Here is a 20,914-nt window from a genome sequence, read left to right on the forward strand (position 1 = left end):
TTACAGTGGTTTAGCATCAACTAATTTAAACCAATGACCGCAAGCACATCTTTTAGGGTCATCCTTGTGTACCCATAGCCAGTTGATAGCAGTCGAATCTTCATCACAAATGCAGCCGACAATTCTCTTGCTTTCAAAAGAAGGAACCAAATTAGGATTATCCTTGGTACCGGCACCCCTTTTTAAGACTTTCATTCCAAAGGGGTCATCATTACCGGCAGCTCTTGCAAGCAACTCTTTACGTTCTAATCCAGTTGCATGGTCAATGTAGTGGGGTAATTTTTTTTCGGTTGTCTTGTAGCGGTAAGTTACGCAACATACCTGACGCAAGTTAATAGGAGCTTTTATACCTTTTAATAATAAAGCCATTCTTTTACAAGAACGAGTTACAATTCGTTATAGAAATTAAAAGAGTGATTGGAAGGTCACCTAAATTTTCATAAACAATCCAAATCGATTGTGGGTAAAGTACAAATGGTTGCCAAAAATAAATCTGCAAATATTCTCTAAATTTAACTGCATAGAAACTAAATATTTATTTAAGTTTTTTTTTCAAAACGTGATGCTAATAAAATACGTAATAAACTATTAATAATCAACGGGGCAGGATTTTGCTATTTCTCGCATTGCAACTTTTGATATTAATCTCTCGGCTTTCACGTTCCTCAGTTTTTTGAATTTGCCGGTCGTTTAAATTAACTGTAGCTGAGGTAAATAACGTTATGGGGACGAAAAAGGTTGGTTTCGAAATTATATTTGTTTATCACTTGTTGTCGTCGCGAATGGTTGTTAATTTTTCTTATGAATTTTAATGTAGTGTAGTGTTTATTTCTGTTCTTTAACAATGAATCTTACTAAAATCCCATCTGCTTTTAATGCCATTAAAAGAAGTATTTTCAGACCCGTTTATTGCAGTTCAACTAATTTGAAACAAGTGACTCGTCTTTTGAGTACCAGCACTTTATCAAAAAATAAGTAAGTTTATAGTATGTTTGTTATTTTTACTACCTGTTTTTATTTTCTTAATATATAATGTCTGTTAATTTTATTTAATTATTGCAAATTTAAATAATAAGATATTAAAAACTTTAGTTTTACTATTGTTATATTAACTCTCATTTAGTTGTATGTACCTATGGTTTTGGATATTTTTGAAACATTAATTTTCCAGAAATCTCCATATTATTCGTTTTATTTATTTGTTACGAATTTATTTGGCATATTTTCCAGTATGATTTGTTACTTAATGGTAAAGTTCCATGAAAAAAAAGCATCAAATTATTCCTGGCGTCAGTGATAGTGATGCTTTATTAACTGTGGTAATAGGCGTTGCTGATATTGTGGTTATAAGTGCTGCTGTAATAGGTACCTAATTTACTACTATGAATATCTTCTTGTTCATTTGCGTCACAATAGAGCTACACAATGTGCTATTGGCGACAGTCTGGGAAACATCCCTGAGGATGAGCCGAAGACATGCCATCACAATTTTGATCCTCTGCGGAAGGGATGGCACCCCGCTTTGGGATCTGCACGCGAAGCCTAATAGAAATATGAATAAATAATAGATTCTATGAATAGAAATATGGATACTGTACTAACATTTTTCAGCATCCCCTAAATGAATTAGTATATAGAAGTTTTTTTTTGTGCATATCCTAATGTGTAGCAGTTTTTCAAAATTCTGTTTTTTAAAAAATTTCATGAAACTGCTAATAGTCCTTTTGATGTGGAAGTTCGGAAAGAGAGGTAACAGTTCAGGTACTATCCATGTCATTGAACCAAAATCAAATCTTTTCGACTATGTTACGAAATTTGAGGTATTGTAAGTATTTTAAAACATAGAAATTTGGAAATGTTTTTGAAATATTTGATAATTTGCTTGCTGCATTCAATTGAACACATTTCAATGAATAAATTAAGCAAAAAATTATTTCAAAATATTTATTCATTATTTGATTAAATTAGGAAATTTTATTCTTTCATTTCCTGTAGGTTTACATAGAAGGAATCTGATTGCTTCTATTGCATAAAGCCAACCCTCAATTTGGGAAATTCAGAGGTTCATTAATCTATAATTTGATTAATCATATTAATTTAAAGGACATTTAACCCATATATGTTACTGTCTATAGTATCATGTAATGTAATGAAAAATGCTTACCTTAGCTTCAAATTTTTTTTTCTTTTCATTTTTGTGTCTAAAAACATTTTTAAAACTGTAGGTATTAAGATGTTATAATGATGTTATTAAAGACCGTGACCTCTCACTTATGCACCACCTCTTTTATGTGTCTTATTCATTTATACGAAGATTTTTACAGGTCCCTGCTCATTTTAAAGGAAAATAATAATTATCATTTGTTTGTGTGTCGCTTTAAAAATAAATATTTCGATTATAAGCCAAAAACTTTCATATAATGGCTAAAAAAGTTTTTCTTCGCAAAATAGGAAAAAATCAATTTTTTAAGGAAAAGTTCTCGAATTAAAAATAAAACAAAACAAAAAATCTCTTTGTTGAAGATAATAAAAGTATAAGTTGATGGATGCAGGGCGGTGGTTTGTTTTTCTTTCTCTTGCAAGTATTTCACCTTTGTTGTTTCGAGAAAAATATCCATTACACCACCAATAGTAGAAAGTCAAAGAGACCTTGCTTTTCTATAAACTAGCCCATCCAGGAGATCTGCCAAATTTTGCTCAGTTTAAAGTAGTTTCTTTAATTCACACTGCATAAGTAAACTACAGCCTTTGATTTTTTTAAAAATATAATTCGTTACTTAAAATTTCACAGCAGGAAAACTTTGATTTCAAACTTTGATTACCTGTAATATCTTACTAAACTAGAAACAGGCTGGTCAACGGTAGACAATGGCATTTTCAATGTCAAAATTTCAATTCTTCGTGTATGAATATGGCATGCGCTGCATGGAGGAGTATTGGAGATTCTAGCATAAGAAATTGCTTCAAAAAAAGCAGGATTTCTATTTTCTGATGAAAATTAATGTGGTGATCAAATCAACAAAACTGAAAAAAAATGGGAATATTGATTTTAGTGATAACGATTTGCAAACATTACTAGTGAAATGACTGATGATGGAATGAATGATGATAATGACAAAAATGAAGAAAAAGTTGCACAAATTATACAAAAGCATTAAAAGCTTTAAATACTACTCAAGACTATTTGCTGTTTAATTCAGCAACTCACACTCAACTATCTTATTTCTATGACTATGAAGAAAAAAGCTTTTACAAAACAAGAATAAGCATCAATTGTGGATTAAAAATAGTTATTTGATATGTTACTATTGTTAGTTATTAATGTAATACTAACATTTAATCTTTAAATCATCAGAATATTTGTGTTAAAATAGCAATTTCTGTTGCGTTTTACAATTTTGAATAGTTTTTTCACTTGTTTTCTTTTTTCTGTTAGTCTCTCAGGCCGTCACATAAGTGAGAGTTCACTGTAAATAGTCCTATGAAAGTGCATGGGTAAGCAGGGTTTGAAAAAACCAGGGAATTTTTGAAAAAACCCAACCCGCCTGGGTTTTATTGAAAAAACCCGGGGAAAATTGGGTTTTATTTGAAAAAACCCGGGGAAAATTGGGTTTTTTCATTTAGTGCTCATAAATTTTACTGTGAAAATATTTTTATTTATTAAATAGTGTTGTATAAGTAAACACTAAAATTTCATCTGACTTTTACCTGTAATAAAATTAAACTGGAATAAATATTTAATGGTCTTCAATGTTTTTATAATACGATTAATAGAAAGTGAAATTAAAATTATGTATAATTATAAAGAGTATCAGTTACTTGTCCCTTTTTTCAAATATTTAGATAAATATATGCATTTTAACTTTATAGTTTCAAAAAACAAATTAATCTTAAAATTATAAAAAAGCATATATAAAAAGTTATAGCTCATTTTTTTAAAATCAGATAATAAAACTTTAAATTTGTTTATTGTTGTTTAATGTATCACTTAATAAATTTTTTTTTGTTTGCTTTCAATATTTTTAAACATGATTAAAAGAAACAAAATAAATTGTATTCAAATGAAATCTTAAAAATATTTAAAAAATCTTAAAAGTAATATTTTAATTTTTAACTGTTTTTTAATTGTGATAAACTTTCTCCAAATAGTTAAAAATTGTCAGCAGATGTTAAGAGTTAACTTTAAAAAAAAGGTCAATTTTTTCCTTTATTATTATTATCATACAACAGATTCAAAGTGTCTACATTTCTCTCTTAGATGGCAATACACTTTTACGAGTTTTGTAGCTTTATCTATTCCTAATCTATTTCGAAGTTTACTCTGCACCAAACCGAAAGTTGAAAAGTGTCTTTCGATAGAGACAGAGGATGCTGGTGCTGAGTGCAAAGAAAAAAGAATTGACAGAAATTTTGTGGAAGCTAGGAATTTTATTTATTTACTTATTTTTTTTTTTTTTTTGCCATAATTTTCCACTATTTTTTGATGAAAACTGTTCAATAACAGTGTCAAGCATCATTGATTTTGGAAAGTATTCAGGATCGGAAATTTTGGATGCCATAACACGTGGCAGAAATTCTGGATGATGCTTAGAAAGACAGCTTTCTGCTAATTGGTCTTGTTCATCATTTAAAAATTGTCCCCTTGTTTCGGGATCCAGGATGCATATGCTGATAAATGATGTGGCTGAACAGCCTGATCTTTTAACAAAATGTTTATGGGATTCTAATTCATCACACGATAGTAAGTTAATTCATATTTCAACAGGTTCTGAAATTGAAATGTTTTCTGGTTGAAGCTTTTTTAAAGCTTCAGAAACAATTGATATCTGTTTTTCCCAATTGATAGTTTATTGGTAAAGCCCAACATTATTTAATTTTTTTGACATATAAAATTGTTCAAGAACAATCTCTTCATATTTATGGTAATTATTGGCAAAAGTTTTTACGCGCTCACAATATGAATTCCACCTAGTATCATTTGGTCATCAAGCAGTTTTTTTCATTTGCCCATCCATGTGCTTGATGCACATTTCTAAAATATTTGTTAACTTCAACGATATGTCCAATGATAGTATTAGGAGATACTTCTTTTTGAACCAAATTTTAAAAAAAAAACAATTTGTGAAAAAAACCACCAAGTGGGTTTTTTCAAAGTGGGCCCACTTGGGGAACCCTGGTTATATGTATTTTATATTAAGTTTAAATAACGCATTATCACTAATACATATTTGAATCTTCTTTATTTTTAAGTACATTACGTTTCATAATTTTTTAACTCAAGAATTATAAAATATAAATGCAGTAATATAAAAGGAACAAGTTTATTAATCTTTTTGTTTTCACACACATTTATTTACTATATTTATTAAACATATGGATATTACCTATTATAAAATTATAATCTGTAAATATTTATAATCAGTAAAAACTAAAATTTCATCTGACTTGAGTTAAATAAAAAACTGAAATAAATATTTAATGGTCTTACATGTTTTTATAATAAGGTTAATAGAAAGTGAAATTAAAACTACGTATAATTATAAAGAGTATCAGTTACTTGTCCCATTTGTTTTCAAATAATTAACCCTAGGAAAATGATTTCATTTTTAGATAAATAATTTTAAAAAGTTCTCTTATAAAAAGTTTTACCTCTGCTTTTTTTTTTTTTTTTAAAGCCAGAAAATAAAACTGTTTAAATTTGTTAATGTATCACTTGGTAAAAAAAGAAAAAAATTGTTTCTTTTCAATTTTTTTAAACATATGAATTAATAATAATAACCTGTTTATTAATATATAAAGCATGCAACAATATTTGAAAAATTGATCTTTCCAGAGTATATTATTTAAATTTTTATTTCATTTAATATCATTAAAATATTACTTTTTGAAAAAAACCCACTTGAAGTTTTCAATAGTAGGTACCTACTATAAAATTATATGAATATTCGAGTTTCTTTTACTTTACTAATATTAAAAACTTAATCATATAAATCATGCAACTCTATTTGACAAATTTATGCTGCACAATAAATTATATAAAAGTAAATGCGAAACAATAAGTTTTAGTAAAAAAAAAAAAGTTTTTTTTGAAAAAACCCACTTATCGTTCCAAGTGGGTTTTTTCAAGGTGGGCCCGCCCAATAAAAATTTTTTCAAAGTGGGCCCACTTGGCGAACCCTGTGGGTAAGGTATTACTTGATTAAAAATTTTATTCCCTTCAAAAATATATAAATAGGGGGGGAAAAGTCAACATATTTCACACGTTCAAATCTGTGACTGAGAAAAAAACAAAAGTGATTTGAAACAAAAAATATAAAGTTGTCCACAATGAATTGATAAATAAAAGGAAGCAATAAATGTAGAAAAACCACAGTAGCCAAGAAAGAGAGATAAAGATGATAAAAAAGAAAGAAAACCACAATGACTGAGAGGTGCAAGTCAGGATAAAATGCTTTTCCACGTTCTATGAAGAGGTGGTGTTGTTCAGGGAGTTAGCATACATATGTGATATGAAATAATTTTTATATTGTCAAAATTTAATTTGTGCCCAAGATTCTAACAATGTACAGCAATTGATGATTTCTCATATTCTTGATAACAGATATGTCTAGTGTGTTCTTTAAGTCTAAATTTTAAAAAAAAATTTACCTATATAAATAACTTGGGGACCCCTTCCTGAAAAGTCCAAGGGTATGCTTGTTTCATTTCTAAGGTATTTTCTAGATAGCGCTATTTTGTACTTACAGAATTGTAGTTGTATATATTTTTACCACATATTTAATTTTCAGAATATATTACTTATAAGTTTTTTTAAGAAATTCTTTATAAATTAAATGCAAAATATCTGCTGTGTTAAAAAAATTTTAAAATTAATAATGAATTTTGCATAATGATTAATGAAGATTATTTTTTTTAAACATTTATGAGAGATCCAAAATGTAAATTTTTTTTTTTTTTGACCTCTTACTCAAGTGCCACTCTTGACCTCTCAGACCATATCCGAGAATTACCATTTGGCACTATTGCTATTTAAACTCTTCAGCAAAAGAAACTTTGCAGAAAGCATTTTTGCATAAAACTAGAGTGACATTGAATCACCAATGTATTTTAAAAGTTCAATTTGTACATGCTCTTTTTTTCCTTTTGTACTCCACAAATGTATGGACTTCATCCATGACCTGTTTTTGTGATCGCCAATCTCGAATACACTATCTGAAGAGAGGACCAGTTCCATGTCTTGACCCTCCCTTCTCTCTCCTCCTCTTCTCAGTTGTATAGGAATGTACTTTGATATTTTCTAATTTCTTAATATGTTTCGTATTTACTAGTTAAAAATATTTTTTTTAATTTCCACGTCGTTTTCTTTTAGAACTATGTTTAATGTAGTTTTCAGTTCCATATAGTTTTCTAACTTAAAAGTTTTTAATCTGTTTGAAAATCACGACAGAAACTAATGCACTTCCTTCTTCTATGACTCTCCGCACGCTAATGGTGCAAGCCATTTGTTGGCCTCTTTGGTCGGCACGTGAGAGGTAGACAGTCTTAAGGTTTAGTTGTAGTATACCTATGGCGTTTTGTATTGGCTGCAACTAATGTGCAGGCAGTAGCAACACAGTCTGTTGTGTGGGTTTTTCTCTCCATGTAACGCAAATACAAGTTTGTTCCATGAAAAAGACCTCCACGAAGGCAACTTTCTCCCAATACTTGATCCAGGAGTTCCCTTGTCTTCTGGATTGTGCTCTAAACAGGGTTGGCAAGGTTTAGGACAGAATGGATTAATCCACGATTTAAACCGTCCTGTCCAAAACTGTCTTAAACTGTCCAAAACCCTTTTACTCAAATTACGTTACAATTTTATTTGAACAATATTTAAAAGGTAAAATAAACATAGAACTAATAATATATTGATAATTAAATCTACCAGAGAATATTTGTTTTTAAAAGTATAATGTTTTATTAATATTGTTTGATTCTTCAACTTAAACATTAAACTAAGGAAGATTAATCAGTAATCAAGTTCAATTGGTCCTCTCATTCAATAGTACATAACTGAAGTTTGACCTTGCCATACAGGTTAAGCTATTAGGGACTAAGTGCTTGGTTAGTCATAAGCAGGTTTATTTATCTATAGTACTATTCAAGAATACTTTTATTTCATTCATGTTCAATTCTTTTAGCATAGTGGTGATACATCACCAGTGTCAGTAACTGAAGCTGATGTTATGCCCTTCAAAACTGTTAATACATTTTTCAGTTATTTTGTATTTCCAATTTAAACTAATATATTTATATTTAAAAACAATTTTTTTAAAAAATAGATGTCTTTTTTATCATCCTGTGATGCATGCATTATAAGATTTTTTAAAAAAAATATTGTGAAGGATAAAAGGTTAATTTTTAAACAAATTTAGATTTTTTTTTTTAAATTATTAATATCTTTTAATATTGCATTATTTATCCTTATGCAAAAACATTATTTATCAGTATTAAAAGCATATTTATATTTAAAGGATTAGACAGTTTAAGACAGTTTTATTTAGTTTAAGACAGTTTTATCCAGTTTAGGACAGTTTTATCCAATTTAAGACAGTAAAACCCACGTGTCCTGTCCAAAACCCCAACCCTGGCTCTAAATTACAAGGCTGCGTAGTTGAACATTAGTAGTCCTAAATCCAAAAAAATGAGTCGGCTGTTCAACGACGGTTATAAAATAAAATATAGAATTAGCTTGTAAGTTTTAGTTTGTTTTTAACAATAGTTTTTAACTATTTGAGTTATTAACTATCTCTAAATACAATGAGCGACACATTTCGACAAAAAAATCTAAGTTGAATGAAATCTTAAATCATATAAAAATGAATCAGCTATTTGCATTTTTTCTGAGTGTTAAATTAAATTATTGTATTAGAACTCAAAGGTAGGAAATTAATGAATTCTTTACAAACAGAAGACTCAACATTCCAGGGATATTTGCAATGACTATAAATAGATAACAGTAAAGCAAAAGGATGTTTCTCTGTTAATTAGTCGGTGTGTTCAATGCAATAAATCTAAAAGAGCTGTGGTGGCTCAGAGGACAGAGCGTTCGCCTTCTCATAAGATGAACCAGGTCCGAATCCCAATGGTGGCTGGTCGATACAAATTCTGCATCCGTCTTGCATCAACCGCAGTGTTGACGTAAAATATCCTCAGTGGTAGGTGAATCATGAGTTAGAGTTGCCGCCAGACTAACCGTGGGAGGTTTTTGTGTTTTTCCTCTCCATGTAACGTAAATACATGTTAGTACTAGAAAGGCAATTTTCTCACAATACTTGAATCAGGAGTTCCCTTGTCTTCTGGATTGGGTTCAAAATTTCACGGCTACGGAGTTTGTAGTCGTAAACCCAAAAAAAATGGGTCTGCTTGTCACATATGTGTTTTAACTGTGATTGTAACTGTGACGTTATTGATGCATTGATGTTGTTTAGGTTCAGTCTCAGTACTTGCTCTGTTCTGGCCTGAGAGGTTGCTGTCTTATTTTGATAATGTTTATGTTTAATAAATACTTTTAATGAAACTTGAAACCTTTGCATTTCTTGAAGGTACAAGAGAGAAACATGGTGTCAGCGTGTATGCTTGCCTAAATGTATTTTAGAGGAACTTAGTGTTCGTTTTTCGTTCTAGTTTCGTTCAGGACTTAGTGTTCATAATAAAAGTATGGAGACGTTTAGGCCTCCATGCGAAATAAAGTTTACTTCAAGTAACCTTTCAGAAATATGGACGAAATGGAAACAGAAGTTTTTTAACTATCTAATAGCGTCAGAAAAGGACAAAAAGTCAGACCAGATAAAAATAGCAATACTTCTCAACGTACTTGGGGATGAAGCAGTGAGTATATTTAATACGTTCAAGGCCGGTCCAGATAAAGATTTAAAGAAGTTTGACGACGTTGTTGAGTTATTTGAAGAATACTGCATGCCAAAAAAGAATGTTGTGTTTGAGAGATTCAAATTTTTCTCTTGCATTCAACAAGAAGGGCAGCAGGTAGACAGCTATCTTACTGAACTGAAAACGTTAGCTTCCACATGTGGTTTCGGCAGCCAAGAAAACGACTTAATCCGTGACAGGTTGGTGCTGGGAATTAGAGAAAAAGCCCTCCTAGAAAGACTACTCCGAGAGACTGATTTAACATTGCAGAAGGCAGCTGATTTTCTTAGAGCGGCGGAGACAAGTAAAGTTCAACTGGAAACTGTCACTGCAGCATCTCAAGTGCATGAAATTAAGCGAAATCACCCTAAAATAGCAGTTGTGCAAAAAAGCCAGAAAAGTGATACGTTTAAGTGTTATCGATGTGGGAAACACCATGCAAAAAAGAGTTGCCCTGCATTTGGCAGAACATGTGCGAAGTGTAAACAAAAAAACCACTTTGCAGCAGTGTGTAAAACAGCAAAACCTACACAAAAAAGTGTTAACCAAGTTGAAAACACCTCTGATAACGCTTCTCTATTTATAGATAGTGTAACATACGGAAAGTGTCATGTCAATGATTCTGTTATAGAAGATAAAAATTTTAGTGTACATAGTTTAGAAAATGTCTGGTTAACAAAAATTGAAGTAGAGGGTAATGACATTGAATTTAAACTTGATTCTGGTGCAGAAGCAAATATATTGCCACTTACTGTATTTAATAGCATGACATTATCTGTTGATAAAAAATTGATTGATACGAAAGTAACATTGTTGTCATATGGTAATTTTGAGTTAACACCAAAAGGTGAAATTGATTTGAAATGTGTACATGGTAGAGATGAAGTGTTTTTGAAATTTATTGTTATCGATGTAACATCAAAACCTATTTTGGGTCTGAAAGCTTGTCAGATGTTGAATTTAANGCTAGTTTTAAAATGTGAAATTTGTCAAAAATTTCAAAAGTCTAACGTTAAAGAACCTTTAATATCTCATTCATTACCTACTAAGCCTTTTGAAAAAATAGCGATAGATATATTGGACTTTCAAAATGTAAGTTATTTAGTTGTAGTATGTTATTACTCTAAATGGATTGAGGTGATTAGGCTAGGTAGTAAAACAATTGCTGAAATTAGTAAAAAACTAAAATCTTGTTTTTCGCGATATGGAATTCCATCAATTGTAGTAAGTGATAACAGTCCCTTTAATAGTTATGAATTTAAGAGCTTCGCAAAAGAATGGGATTTTGAGTGTATTTTTGCAAGCCCACGATATCCTAAAAGCAACGGCATGGCTGAGAGTGCTGTTGGTATTGTAAAAGCCATTTTAAAAAAAGCATTTGAAGATCGAAAAGAATGGGTAGTTGCAATTATGGAATATAGGAACACTCCTATTTCAGGGCTAAATGTATCTCCTGCTCAGCTACTATATGGGCGCAGATTAAGAACTAAAATTCCAATTCACAACAAATTGTTAAATGTTGAAGTTTTTAAAAACATTGAGAAACAGCTTGGGCAAAAACAGGATCGGCAGAAACGTTATTATGACAGGGGTGCGCAAAAGCTCAAACCACTAAAAGTCGGTGATGTAGTGACAGCTTATAATTTCAATAAACGTGTTTGGGAACCTGCCCGGGTTATAGAGAAACATAAAAATCCTAGATCTTATATTATTAAAACAAATTCAGATAAAACGCTGGTAAGGAACCGCATACATTTAAGACCTACTATGATTAAATTTAAGTCTGCAGTAGTTCCGGACTTTGAATTTCCTGATAATTCTGGTTCTGATGGAGCAAATGTTTTGGTAGGGCCTCAGAGAAATAACTCAGACAGTTCGTATAGAACAAGATCTGGAAGAAGGGTCATTAGACCTCACTATTTAAATGATTTTATATGCAACTAGTAGTATTGTGTTTAATTTGTGAGTGAACTTTTAAAATGTATATCATTAATTTTATTCTGACTGAATTTCAAGAACTTCAAGGAGGGGTGTCACATATGTGTTTTAACTGTGATTGTAACTGTGACGTTATTGATGCATTGATGTTTAGGTTCAGTCTCAGTACTTGCTCTGTTCTGGCCTGAGAGGTTGCTGTCTTATTTTGATAATGTTTATGTTTAATAAATACTTTTAATGAAACTTGAAACCTTTGCATTTCTTGAAGGTACAAGAGAGAAACACTGCTGTTCAACAGGAGTTATAAAATTAGCTTGTAAATGGAGTCAAAAGATTTGTCCACATCTAGCACCTAGTTTCTTTGTCGTAAAAAACTTGAGTGATGTTTTATAGCTAGTTGTTTAGTGTTGGATAAGCGAAGACCGAATCTGGGAAAAAGTTTAGGAAAGACCTGCAAATCGATGATATTTTTGCATGTTTTAGAGAAGGCAGTTAGTAAGCCCTGTAACTTTCTGGATTTAAGTGCTTTTTACCTTTGCTTGGGAAAAGGTATGACCTGTTCGTGTTTCCATTGCTGAGGGGAATATTTAATTTTGACACCGGAATTTGTTCAATTATACTGATTGGTAATTTTTGAAGCTTATTGTTTGGGAGTTTATTCGTCTCTAGAGAGAGATTTTGAGAAAATGTTTGTTCATTCTTCTGTAGTGGCTGGTTCAGTTATGTCTAGAGGATTGTTTGAAGATATAGAAATACTGTATGTTTGTCATAAATTTACCTCAATGGTGCTGTCGAAAGGTTAATCATTTTATTTTATAACCGTCGTTGAACAGCCGACCCGATTTTGGGTTTACAGTTACAAATGTTAAACTCCGTAGCCTTGTAATTTTGAACCCAATCCGGAAGACAAAGGTACTCTTGGGAGAAATTTGCCTCCGTAGAGAACTTTTTGATGGAATTAACTCATATTTGCGTTACATGGTGAGGAAGACCACGAGAACCTCCCACGGTTAAACCTGACGTCAAAAGTACTCTAACTCATGATTCGTCTACCACTGAGGATATTCACGTGAGCACCGTAGCCGGTGCAATACGGATTCTTATCGACCAGCCATCGCTGGCATTCGAATCCTGTTAACCTCATCGGAAGGACTGCTCGCATGTGCTTAGTTGGCGCAAGATGCCACGTAAATAAAACGACGAATGAAAAAACAAAAACTTAAGTACAAGGGTCACCAGGCTATTCTTTTACATCGGTCAGTTACTTGCAATACGAAAATCATCAAGTCCATTTCTGCCCAAAAAGGTCAACTCGAATAGATCGTTATGTTACGTTGTTGTAGCAATTGTTATTTGGAGTTGCGACATTTGCTGTCAGCAAATAAAAAATTTAGTAGGAGTTAAGGTGAATCAAAATTTCATAAAACACTTAAGAAATTACTTTCGAAATTTATTTTTTGCAATATGTAGCTATTTATGCAATGTTGCCAAAAATATTAAAATCTCAATTTCGAATTTTTTCCGCTTACTTTACAACCAATGTACAATGCTGAAAATTAAAAAAAAAAGACCACCCTAAATAATTTTTAATCTAATAATCGGATCTTCACGTTTTAAGACTCAATCGCAATAGTCCGAGGGGGGTGACCTGAAATATGCTAATTGATTAGTGCAGACGATATTTTAAGTTACTAAATCAGATGCAAAAACGTACTTCCACAATCTCATTGTCGTACTATTTTCAATACTTTCCACAAATTGTCACATCCTGGCCCTCGAGTTATATCTAAACTAATCTGTTCGAAATTTGTTTTACCTTTCATCAACAAAGACTGTGTGAAGTGGACTCGAGAATGTCTTGGAACGATCGGAAATTAATAAATATACTGGTAGTCGGGTTGATCAATACCCATTCCTTCGAAAAAGATTCGATCGTGTACATTTGGGTCTCATCCTCATCGGGCTGTTTCCGCAATTTCAATATTGCCTCGCGTGTATAGACCGTTCTACACGTCGACCAGAAGTTTTCTCTGTAGCATGTAAGCAGCCACTATGGCGTCAGCATGGATTGCCTTTTTGGCATACCAACCTACATCATGACTGATAAAGGAATTAATTTCGAATCCACATTGTTCCACAGCCTGACGAAATTACTTGGAATTGAACTTTGCAGAATGACAAGCTTCCACCCACAAAGCAATGGCTTGATAGAAAATTTTCATCGGCCTCTCAAAGTCGCTTTAAAGTGCCATGCGGCAACAGACTGGGCAGAAGTTCTACCAGTGGTTTCCCTCGGTTTGCCTTCCACGGTTAAAGAGAGCATTAATGCAACCCTAACTGCAATAGTCTATGGTGAAAGTTTACGCTTACCAGGTGATTTCTTCATTCCAACTCAGAATGGTCATCCTCCACTAGAATTTGTCAGTAAATTACGACGTATATTCCAGGTCTTGTGACCTTAACCTACATCACACCATGATAATCGTCGAATTTTCATACGTTCTGAACTTAAAACTTGTTCTTACGTATTTGTCAGCGTAGGGGACTCAGTTAGGGAACCTTTGCAATCTCCTTATGACGGACTATTCAAAGTCATTCGGAGAAATGAAAAACATTTTACTCTCATATGCGACAAGGAACAGACCTTACCTGTTGACGTTATCCACCAAGCGTTTGAAATATTTTCATCCGAACCAAACGAGATCCCAATGTCCTGCCTCAACAGAACAGAATCTACCAAAGGAGTCTCCGGACAATTTAAAGAAACCCGAACAACGAACTCTATCTGGCCGTCGTGTTACTTTCCCTGATCGATACGTATCAGTTCCCTGATACAGGCGGAGAGGTGTGCGGCGGCTCAATTTAACCGTAACCGCGACAGTTATGATCAAGAACTTGGACTCTCACTTTTCATTTGCCAGAACAATCTAAGCTGACGAGTCGTGATTGCTCAGAGATAGAGCGTTTGCCTTCCAATGAAGTGACCCTGGTTTGAATCCCAGCGATAGCTAGTTGATACGAATTCGCATCCGGCTTGCACCGACAACAGTGCGGGCGTAAAATATCCTCAATGGTAGACGGATCATGGGTTTGAGTTCCCTTGTCGTCAGGCTAACCATGGAAGGTTTTCGTGGTTTTCCTCTCCATGTAACCTCCAGGAAGGCAAATTTCTTCTAATACTTGATCCAGGAGTTCCCTTGTCTTCTGGATTGAGTTAAAAATTGCGAAGCTACAGAGTTGAACATTGCTAGTCGTGAACCCAAAGATTGGGGTGGCTATTCAACGGCGATTATAATAAAGTAAAATCTAAGCTGTCTTTATAGTATGACGCTCTGTGCTGATTAACCTTCTTCATACTACAGTATTTTCTATGTTTATAAAATATAATATAAATTCTAATAATATTAGTCTCCTGAACTTTAACCAACCACCACAATTTTAATGTCTTGCGAAAGCATTGAAAGCACACTTCTTCCGCCTTTGTCAGCAAAAATAAGCATTCACATACCCTATTAGGTACTTACATAATATTTGAACGACCCCTCAGTAAATGATATACTTCAAGTGAACTTCATTTGTTATACTGCCGCAGTGGACTGAACGTAAAGACACGGTTCCCAGTAGAACTAAGTCAAGCATCAATGGATGCTGTCAGTAAGCGGGTGGGGGACCACTTTGATCAACCTGCGTAGGGACCAAGTGTGCACGGTATTGGTCCTCGTTAAGCTGTTCTTTCGTTAAGTGTCTCAGGGGAGCCATCCCCTCTGCAGAGGATCAAAATTACTATAGCATGTCTTCGGATCTCTAGTGGGACGTAAATAATCTCTAGTAGCAGCTCTAGTGGGACGTAAATAAAGTACCTATCTCATTTGTTTTATAAATGGAAATTTATTTTAGGGTCACATTTACAGTGGAACTCCATGGAGGACAGCGCATTCCGATGAAAGTTGAACCTGGTATCACTTTGAGGGATGCAATCGCCGAAACCGAAGAAGCTGGAGAAGATTATGGTATGTACCTAACTTTTTCTTTAAGTTATTTTGTGAAATATCAGACGCATCCTTCTAATTATAGGATGGCTTCAGACTTATTGTACCTATAGGGGAAAATTCCATTAAAAATAAAAACTCTCAATCTAATTGTGTTCGCCATCGAAAACATAATAGATGCCTTTCAAACAAAATGTTTAAGATAAAGGTTAAAAATCTACTAGCCGAATTAAATAAACAACATAGATCTATACCTTCTAGTTATAATAAAAAAAGAGATCTGAATCAGCCACATAGTGAGTAGACATGCCAAGGATAGCGAGAGAATCGCATCTACCTGTTTACGAGATGAAACGAATTTAATTGGCCGAGTTGGAATGTTGCCATCGCATTTCACTTTGCGCAAACAAAGCAATGGATGGTTGACTGAATGTACTTCCTAAAACCAGAAGAAATTTAGGAAACTTCCGGTGTATTCTTCCGCTTATGTTATGCTTGCGAGGTGATGTGTGAACAGGCTTAATATTCTAGGAAGTTTTATTGTTGTGGTTAAATTTGCGCATAATTTAACCATTCGTAAGAACCATTTTCATTAGAATTAGACCCTATTTTCATGAACTCACAAAATTTGAAATCACTCGTAAGAACTTTAACCAGTAAGAAAGGGTCTTAGCCCACAGTAATCTTCTCATTTAAATCAGAAGTTATGCAGTGTGCCCCGAATTTCAATTTGATTCTCGGAAACTTTTTTTTTTCTTTACAATAAAATTCGGAAAGTTGCGATTGCTTTTATTTTTTTATTTCACGTTGATCATAAAGTTCAAGCACTCCAAAGTTCACTCCGTTAAAGAGACTCATCAACGTGATTAGATATTGTGTAAAGTCTTCATCATTTTTTCAAGGTTTCTTTATTAATGCTTTATCTTTCAGGAGTTTGTGGAGCTACTCTTGCATGCTCAACCTGTCACGTGATTCTTGAGGAGAAGACTTTTAAGAAGCTGAAGAACGAAATCACTGAAGATGAAATGGATATTTTGGACCTAGCTCCTGAAATTCACAACCTGTAAGTTCACAATGGAAAGATTTTGCGTAGCGTTTCTTTTGACCCTAACTCATTAACGATACTACAAGAAAAGTTGAAATTGCGATTCTGGAAAACCCCAATGCTTTGCAAAATCGCTCTAATATTTCTAAATTATTGTCTTCTTGAGTACACTCTTAAGAAACGCCGAACCTTAATACACCTGTTTCCGTTCAAATTTAAGAAGTACGGTTATATGGTTTACGTGTAGCCCAAATGACACGAGGGTTAACAGTTTTGGGATAGAAAGGAATACTGCGTTGGCGATCAAAATAGGCTACAGATGGCGTAGAGCAGAAGTCTACCTACGGCAACACTTTATATGATTTCACCATTAGCGTGTGGAGAGTCATAGAAGAAGGAGGTACGTTAGTTTCTGTCTTGATTTCCAAATAGATTTAAAACTTTTAAATGAAGAATCTATATAGAACGAAAAGCTACATTAAACATAGTTCTAAAGTGAAGCGTCACGGAAATTTAAAAAAATATTTTTAGCAATTAAATACGCGAAAAATATTAAGAAGAGGAAAAATATTGTAGTTCATTCCTATGGATGGTGTTTTCAGTAGAAGTCTAAACAATAACAATCTCGATCTGTACGCCTACTCTAGTTCCGGTTAGAAAGTTTGCAGCTGCTTACTACATGTTATTCTGTGAGGCGATATTTTCAAACGGATAATTTTGATATCAATAAAAGAAATAAATTAGATAATTTCTGAGCTCAAATCTGCCGTATTTTATAAGATATTAATGTTATTTTGTAATTCTGGTGAGTTTGAAGTGAAAATTTGTCTTAGTTATTTAGAGATGTATTGTTGAAAAAGGTGACATGGTTGCTAGATTTTGAATAACTCGCTTTTTTGGCAGTCTTGATTTGGCCTCTTTCCATTTGTTTATTACTGTTTGTTCGTGTTGCAAGCCGTGTACCATCTTACGTTAGTGTTAGCATATTGTTCGAAGAGCAAGATTAAGTTCAGTAATAAGTATTCAAACACCACGTTTGCAAGAATCTTAACACAATGATCACGTTGTGAGCCAAATGGCTTTAAAATACACCGGAAACAGTAACCCGGAAGTATAAGTGGCATACAGCTTGCAGCGCTCCCTAGTGTCGAAAACACCATCCATACAACTGAAAAGAGGAGGAGAGGGAAAGGGAAGGGCCAAAAGCATGGAACCAGTCTTATCCCCAGATGGCGTATTCGAGCGTTGCGATCGCATATACCAGATGTTTATTTTAAAATGGTTATAGCACTTATTTTTCAACAATTGTAATAACTAAATTTATTCATACCATTCAACGCTTGATTTTTTTAAAAAAAATTTAAGTTAGCATTTTATAAATAAATAAATTTAAAAAAACAACATATTTTTTTACTTTTTCACTATATGATGATTAGGGGACGGAAGTAGATATCTAGAAGCAAAAATTAAACCAAGAAGAAATTTGTTATTTTAACACAATTTATTTTCATGTTAAACGGCTCATTTTTATTTTTATAAAACACTTGTTTCTAACTTTTTTTTTTGAAATGTCCTAAGTATCTAAGATCCACAGCAATTCATGCTCTAACATTAAATGAATAGAATTTGATTTGTTTATCAATGATTGGTTTATACTAGCCTTAAACTGTTTTTAAGGAGACAGAAATTATAAGAAATAGCCTAGTTTTTTTTTCTTCTTTTTTTTAATTTTATAGTCTAACATTGTTCCTCCCCCTATGTTTTTAGTCTAATAAATCCCTGATTTGAACACGTAGTTTTTCTTAGTTTCACTTGAGGCAGCAATGACATACTTATTTTTGTTCACTTGTAACACTCTGCCTGTTCCTGGCTCTCCAACGGACCATTTCTTCAAGCGATGCTTTCTATGATCAGGGGTCTGTTTAGAAGAAATTTGGGTCCGTTAACGGACCCTTCACAAAATATCTTTTCATAAAAACGGACCCTTCACAAAATATTTTAACTTAAAAACGGACCCTTCACAAAATGATTTTTCTTTTAATCGGACCCTTCACAAATTTGTTTATCTTCATTATTATTTTGTTAATCGAATAAACCCTTTCCAGGGCAGAAAACAAGAAAGATGGATGTAAACGAATTAAGTTTTGTCTTCTGCAGACGATTCTTTCATTATTCGTCCGAAATGAATATTCAGCAGTATAGGCTGAATACCAAATATTTGTATGTTGCATCTCTAATTTAGGAGCAGCAATTGTTGTTTATTTTTTAAAATATAATTTTTTTAATTATTATTTTACAGTGTTGAGCATAATCTTGTATCTATTTACAATTTAAAAACTCATTGGAAAAGTTTTTTTTTTCCCAATAACGGACCCTATTTGCCCAAATTCATAAAAGCGGACCCTGGTTGAAAGAATGTGAGTAATTTTTTCACAATTTCACGAAAAACGGACCTTTCACAAAATGTCTGAACAGACCCCTGATGATTCCAACTTCATTGCGCGGTATCAATCCTCGTTAAACTGTTCTACCGTAAAGTACTAGACTTCGGTCACAGGTCGCAGGGCTACCAAAGCCAAGGAGCCATCCTTTCTGCAGAGGATCAAAATTGCGATGGCATGTCTTCGGATCATCCTCAGGGATGTTTCCCAGACCAATAGTGCAGCTCTAGCGCGACTTAAATAATATCCCCTACCACCCACCCAATGTTCTCATGATTTGGTCCTTTTAATAAGTGGACGAGAAACGTTCTTAAAAATAAAATAAACTTTTCATGGCAAATTCTGTTTCACCTTCATTGGTAATTAAGATAAATCCACATGGTTTATCTTAAGATGACCAGATAAGATGGTTTTCTCAACCATGAAGTTTCAATAGCTAAAAGAGTATGTTCAAAATATCCAAGTGCAAATACAATTATGGCAAGATTACTCAAGATTGTGCATTGTGGAAGTAATCCTACCTTAATTTGTTAACCTTTCAATATTTTAAAAAGTACCTGAGTTAATATCTACCAACTTCACTGCAGCAGTTATTCATGACCCGATCATTTTAGAGATGCACTTTTAATTTTTAAATTTTATTTTCAGATCGAGATTAGCTTGTGCGATCATTGTGGGACCTGATTTGGAAGGAACTCTCATTAAAGTACCAACGGAACGAAAAGATGCGAGAGACGAAAATCAAAGTGAACAAGTCTGATCTTCTACAAATATGACCTTGCATGTGAAGATAAAAAAAAAAGAGTGTTAACTTATAAATAAATGTTTTTATAGAATTTTTCTTTTTAACCATTTACACTTTTTTGTCTTGGATGTAAGTATACTAATTAGTGTGTTGTTGAAAAATATTACGAAAAGATAAACGTGTGCAACAGTTATTTTTTGTGTACAGTGTACTAAATAAATGAGAAAAAAAACTTATAACATTTGATCTGATTTTTGCATGCTAAAAAAGGACACTACTTGGAAAATGCACTTTGTGTTGAAATTTGGTATATTAGTAGTATACTTTAATAATGGTCTCCTTTTAGAATAATAAAACGTACTATCCAGACCAGTCAGAGAAAGCGTATATGAAAATGTAAGCACACTTTCTGGTATATGAAATGTATACTTTCTGGGTTAAATCTACATTTTATTAACGTGCGTGCCTGATTCGCTGCAGTGGTTTATTATTTATTTTTCCTTTTTTTTCTAATAAAGATTTTTTTTTCTCTGTTTATTGTTCCTTTTTTTTAATTATTTGATGTTTCTTAGATTTTAAATTACAATTGTTTTTTATTCTTTCAATGGAATAATAATGTTCAAAAGTAGGGCTTATTAGACGTACTATGGGTTTTTCTATTTATCAATTTTGTTGTACATGTTCGTTTTTACTTTATGAAATTGATAATTATGAAGAAAAAAACTGAAGACAAAATTATTTATTGACATTTTTTACTGTGAATGAAAAATGGTTATTAATCTTAACACGAACGGCGTTTTTGAAATTGTGCTGATGGAAATCATACTTCATTAACATTCCAAAATATTTC

At 32.7% G+C, this 20,914-nt stretch overlaps 2 protein-coding genes across 2 annotated transcripts; one reads left to right on the forward strand and one right to left on the reverse strand.

Annotated features, from left to right (window-relative positions):
- LOC107449999 (cytochrome c oxidase subunit 5B, mitochondrial) lies at positions 1-369 on the reverse strand. The gene has a single exon (XM_016065701.4). The coding sequence runs from the start codon at positions 367-369 to the stop codon at positions 1-3; it is 369 nt and encodes a 122-aa protein (XP_015921187.1).
- A 185-nt stretch (positions 370-554) lies between these two features.
- Positions 555-20,599, forward strand: LOC107449998 (2Fe-2S ferredoxin). Its single transcript, XM_016065700.4, has 4 exons — positions 555-975; positions 15,742-15,854; positions 16,764-16,896; positions 19,968-20,599. Exons 1-4 carry the CDS (start codon positions 845-847, stop codon positions 20,077-20,079), a joined length of 489 nt encoding a protein of 162 aa, XP_015921186.1. The 5' UTR covers positions 555-844; the 3' UTR covers positions 20,080-20,599.
- Positions 20,600-20,914: the final 315 nt, after the last annotated feature.

The sequence above is a fragment of the Parasteatoda tepidariorum genome, chromosome 6 (genome assembly GCF_043381705.1).
Source record: "Parasteatoda tepidariorum isolate YZ-2023 chromosome 6, CAS_Ptep_4.0, whole genome shotgun sequence".
NCBI classification, from domain to species: domain Eukaryota; kingdom Metazoa; phylum Arthropoda; class Arachnida; order Araneae; family Theridiidae; genus Parasteatoda; species Parasteatoda tepidariorum.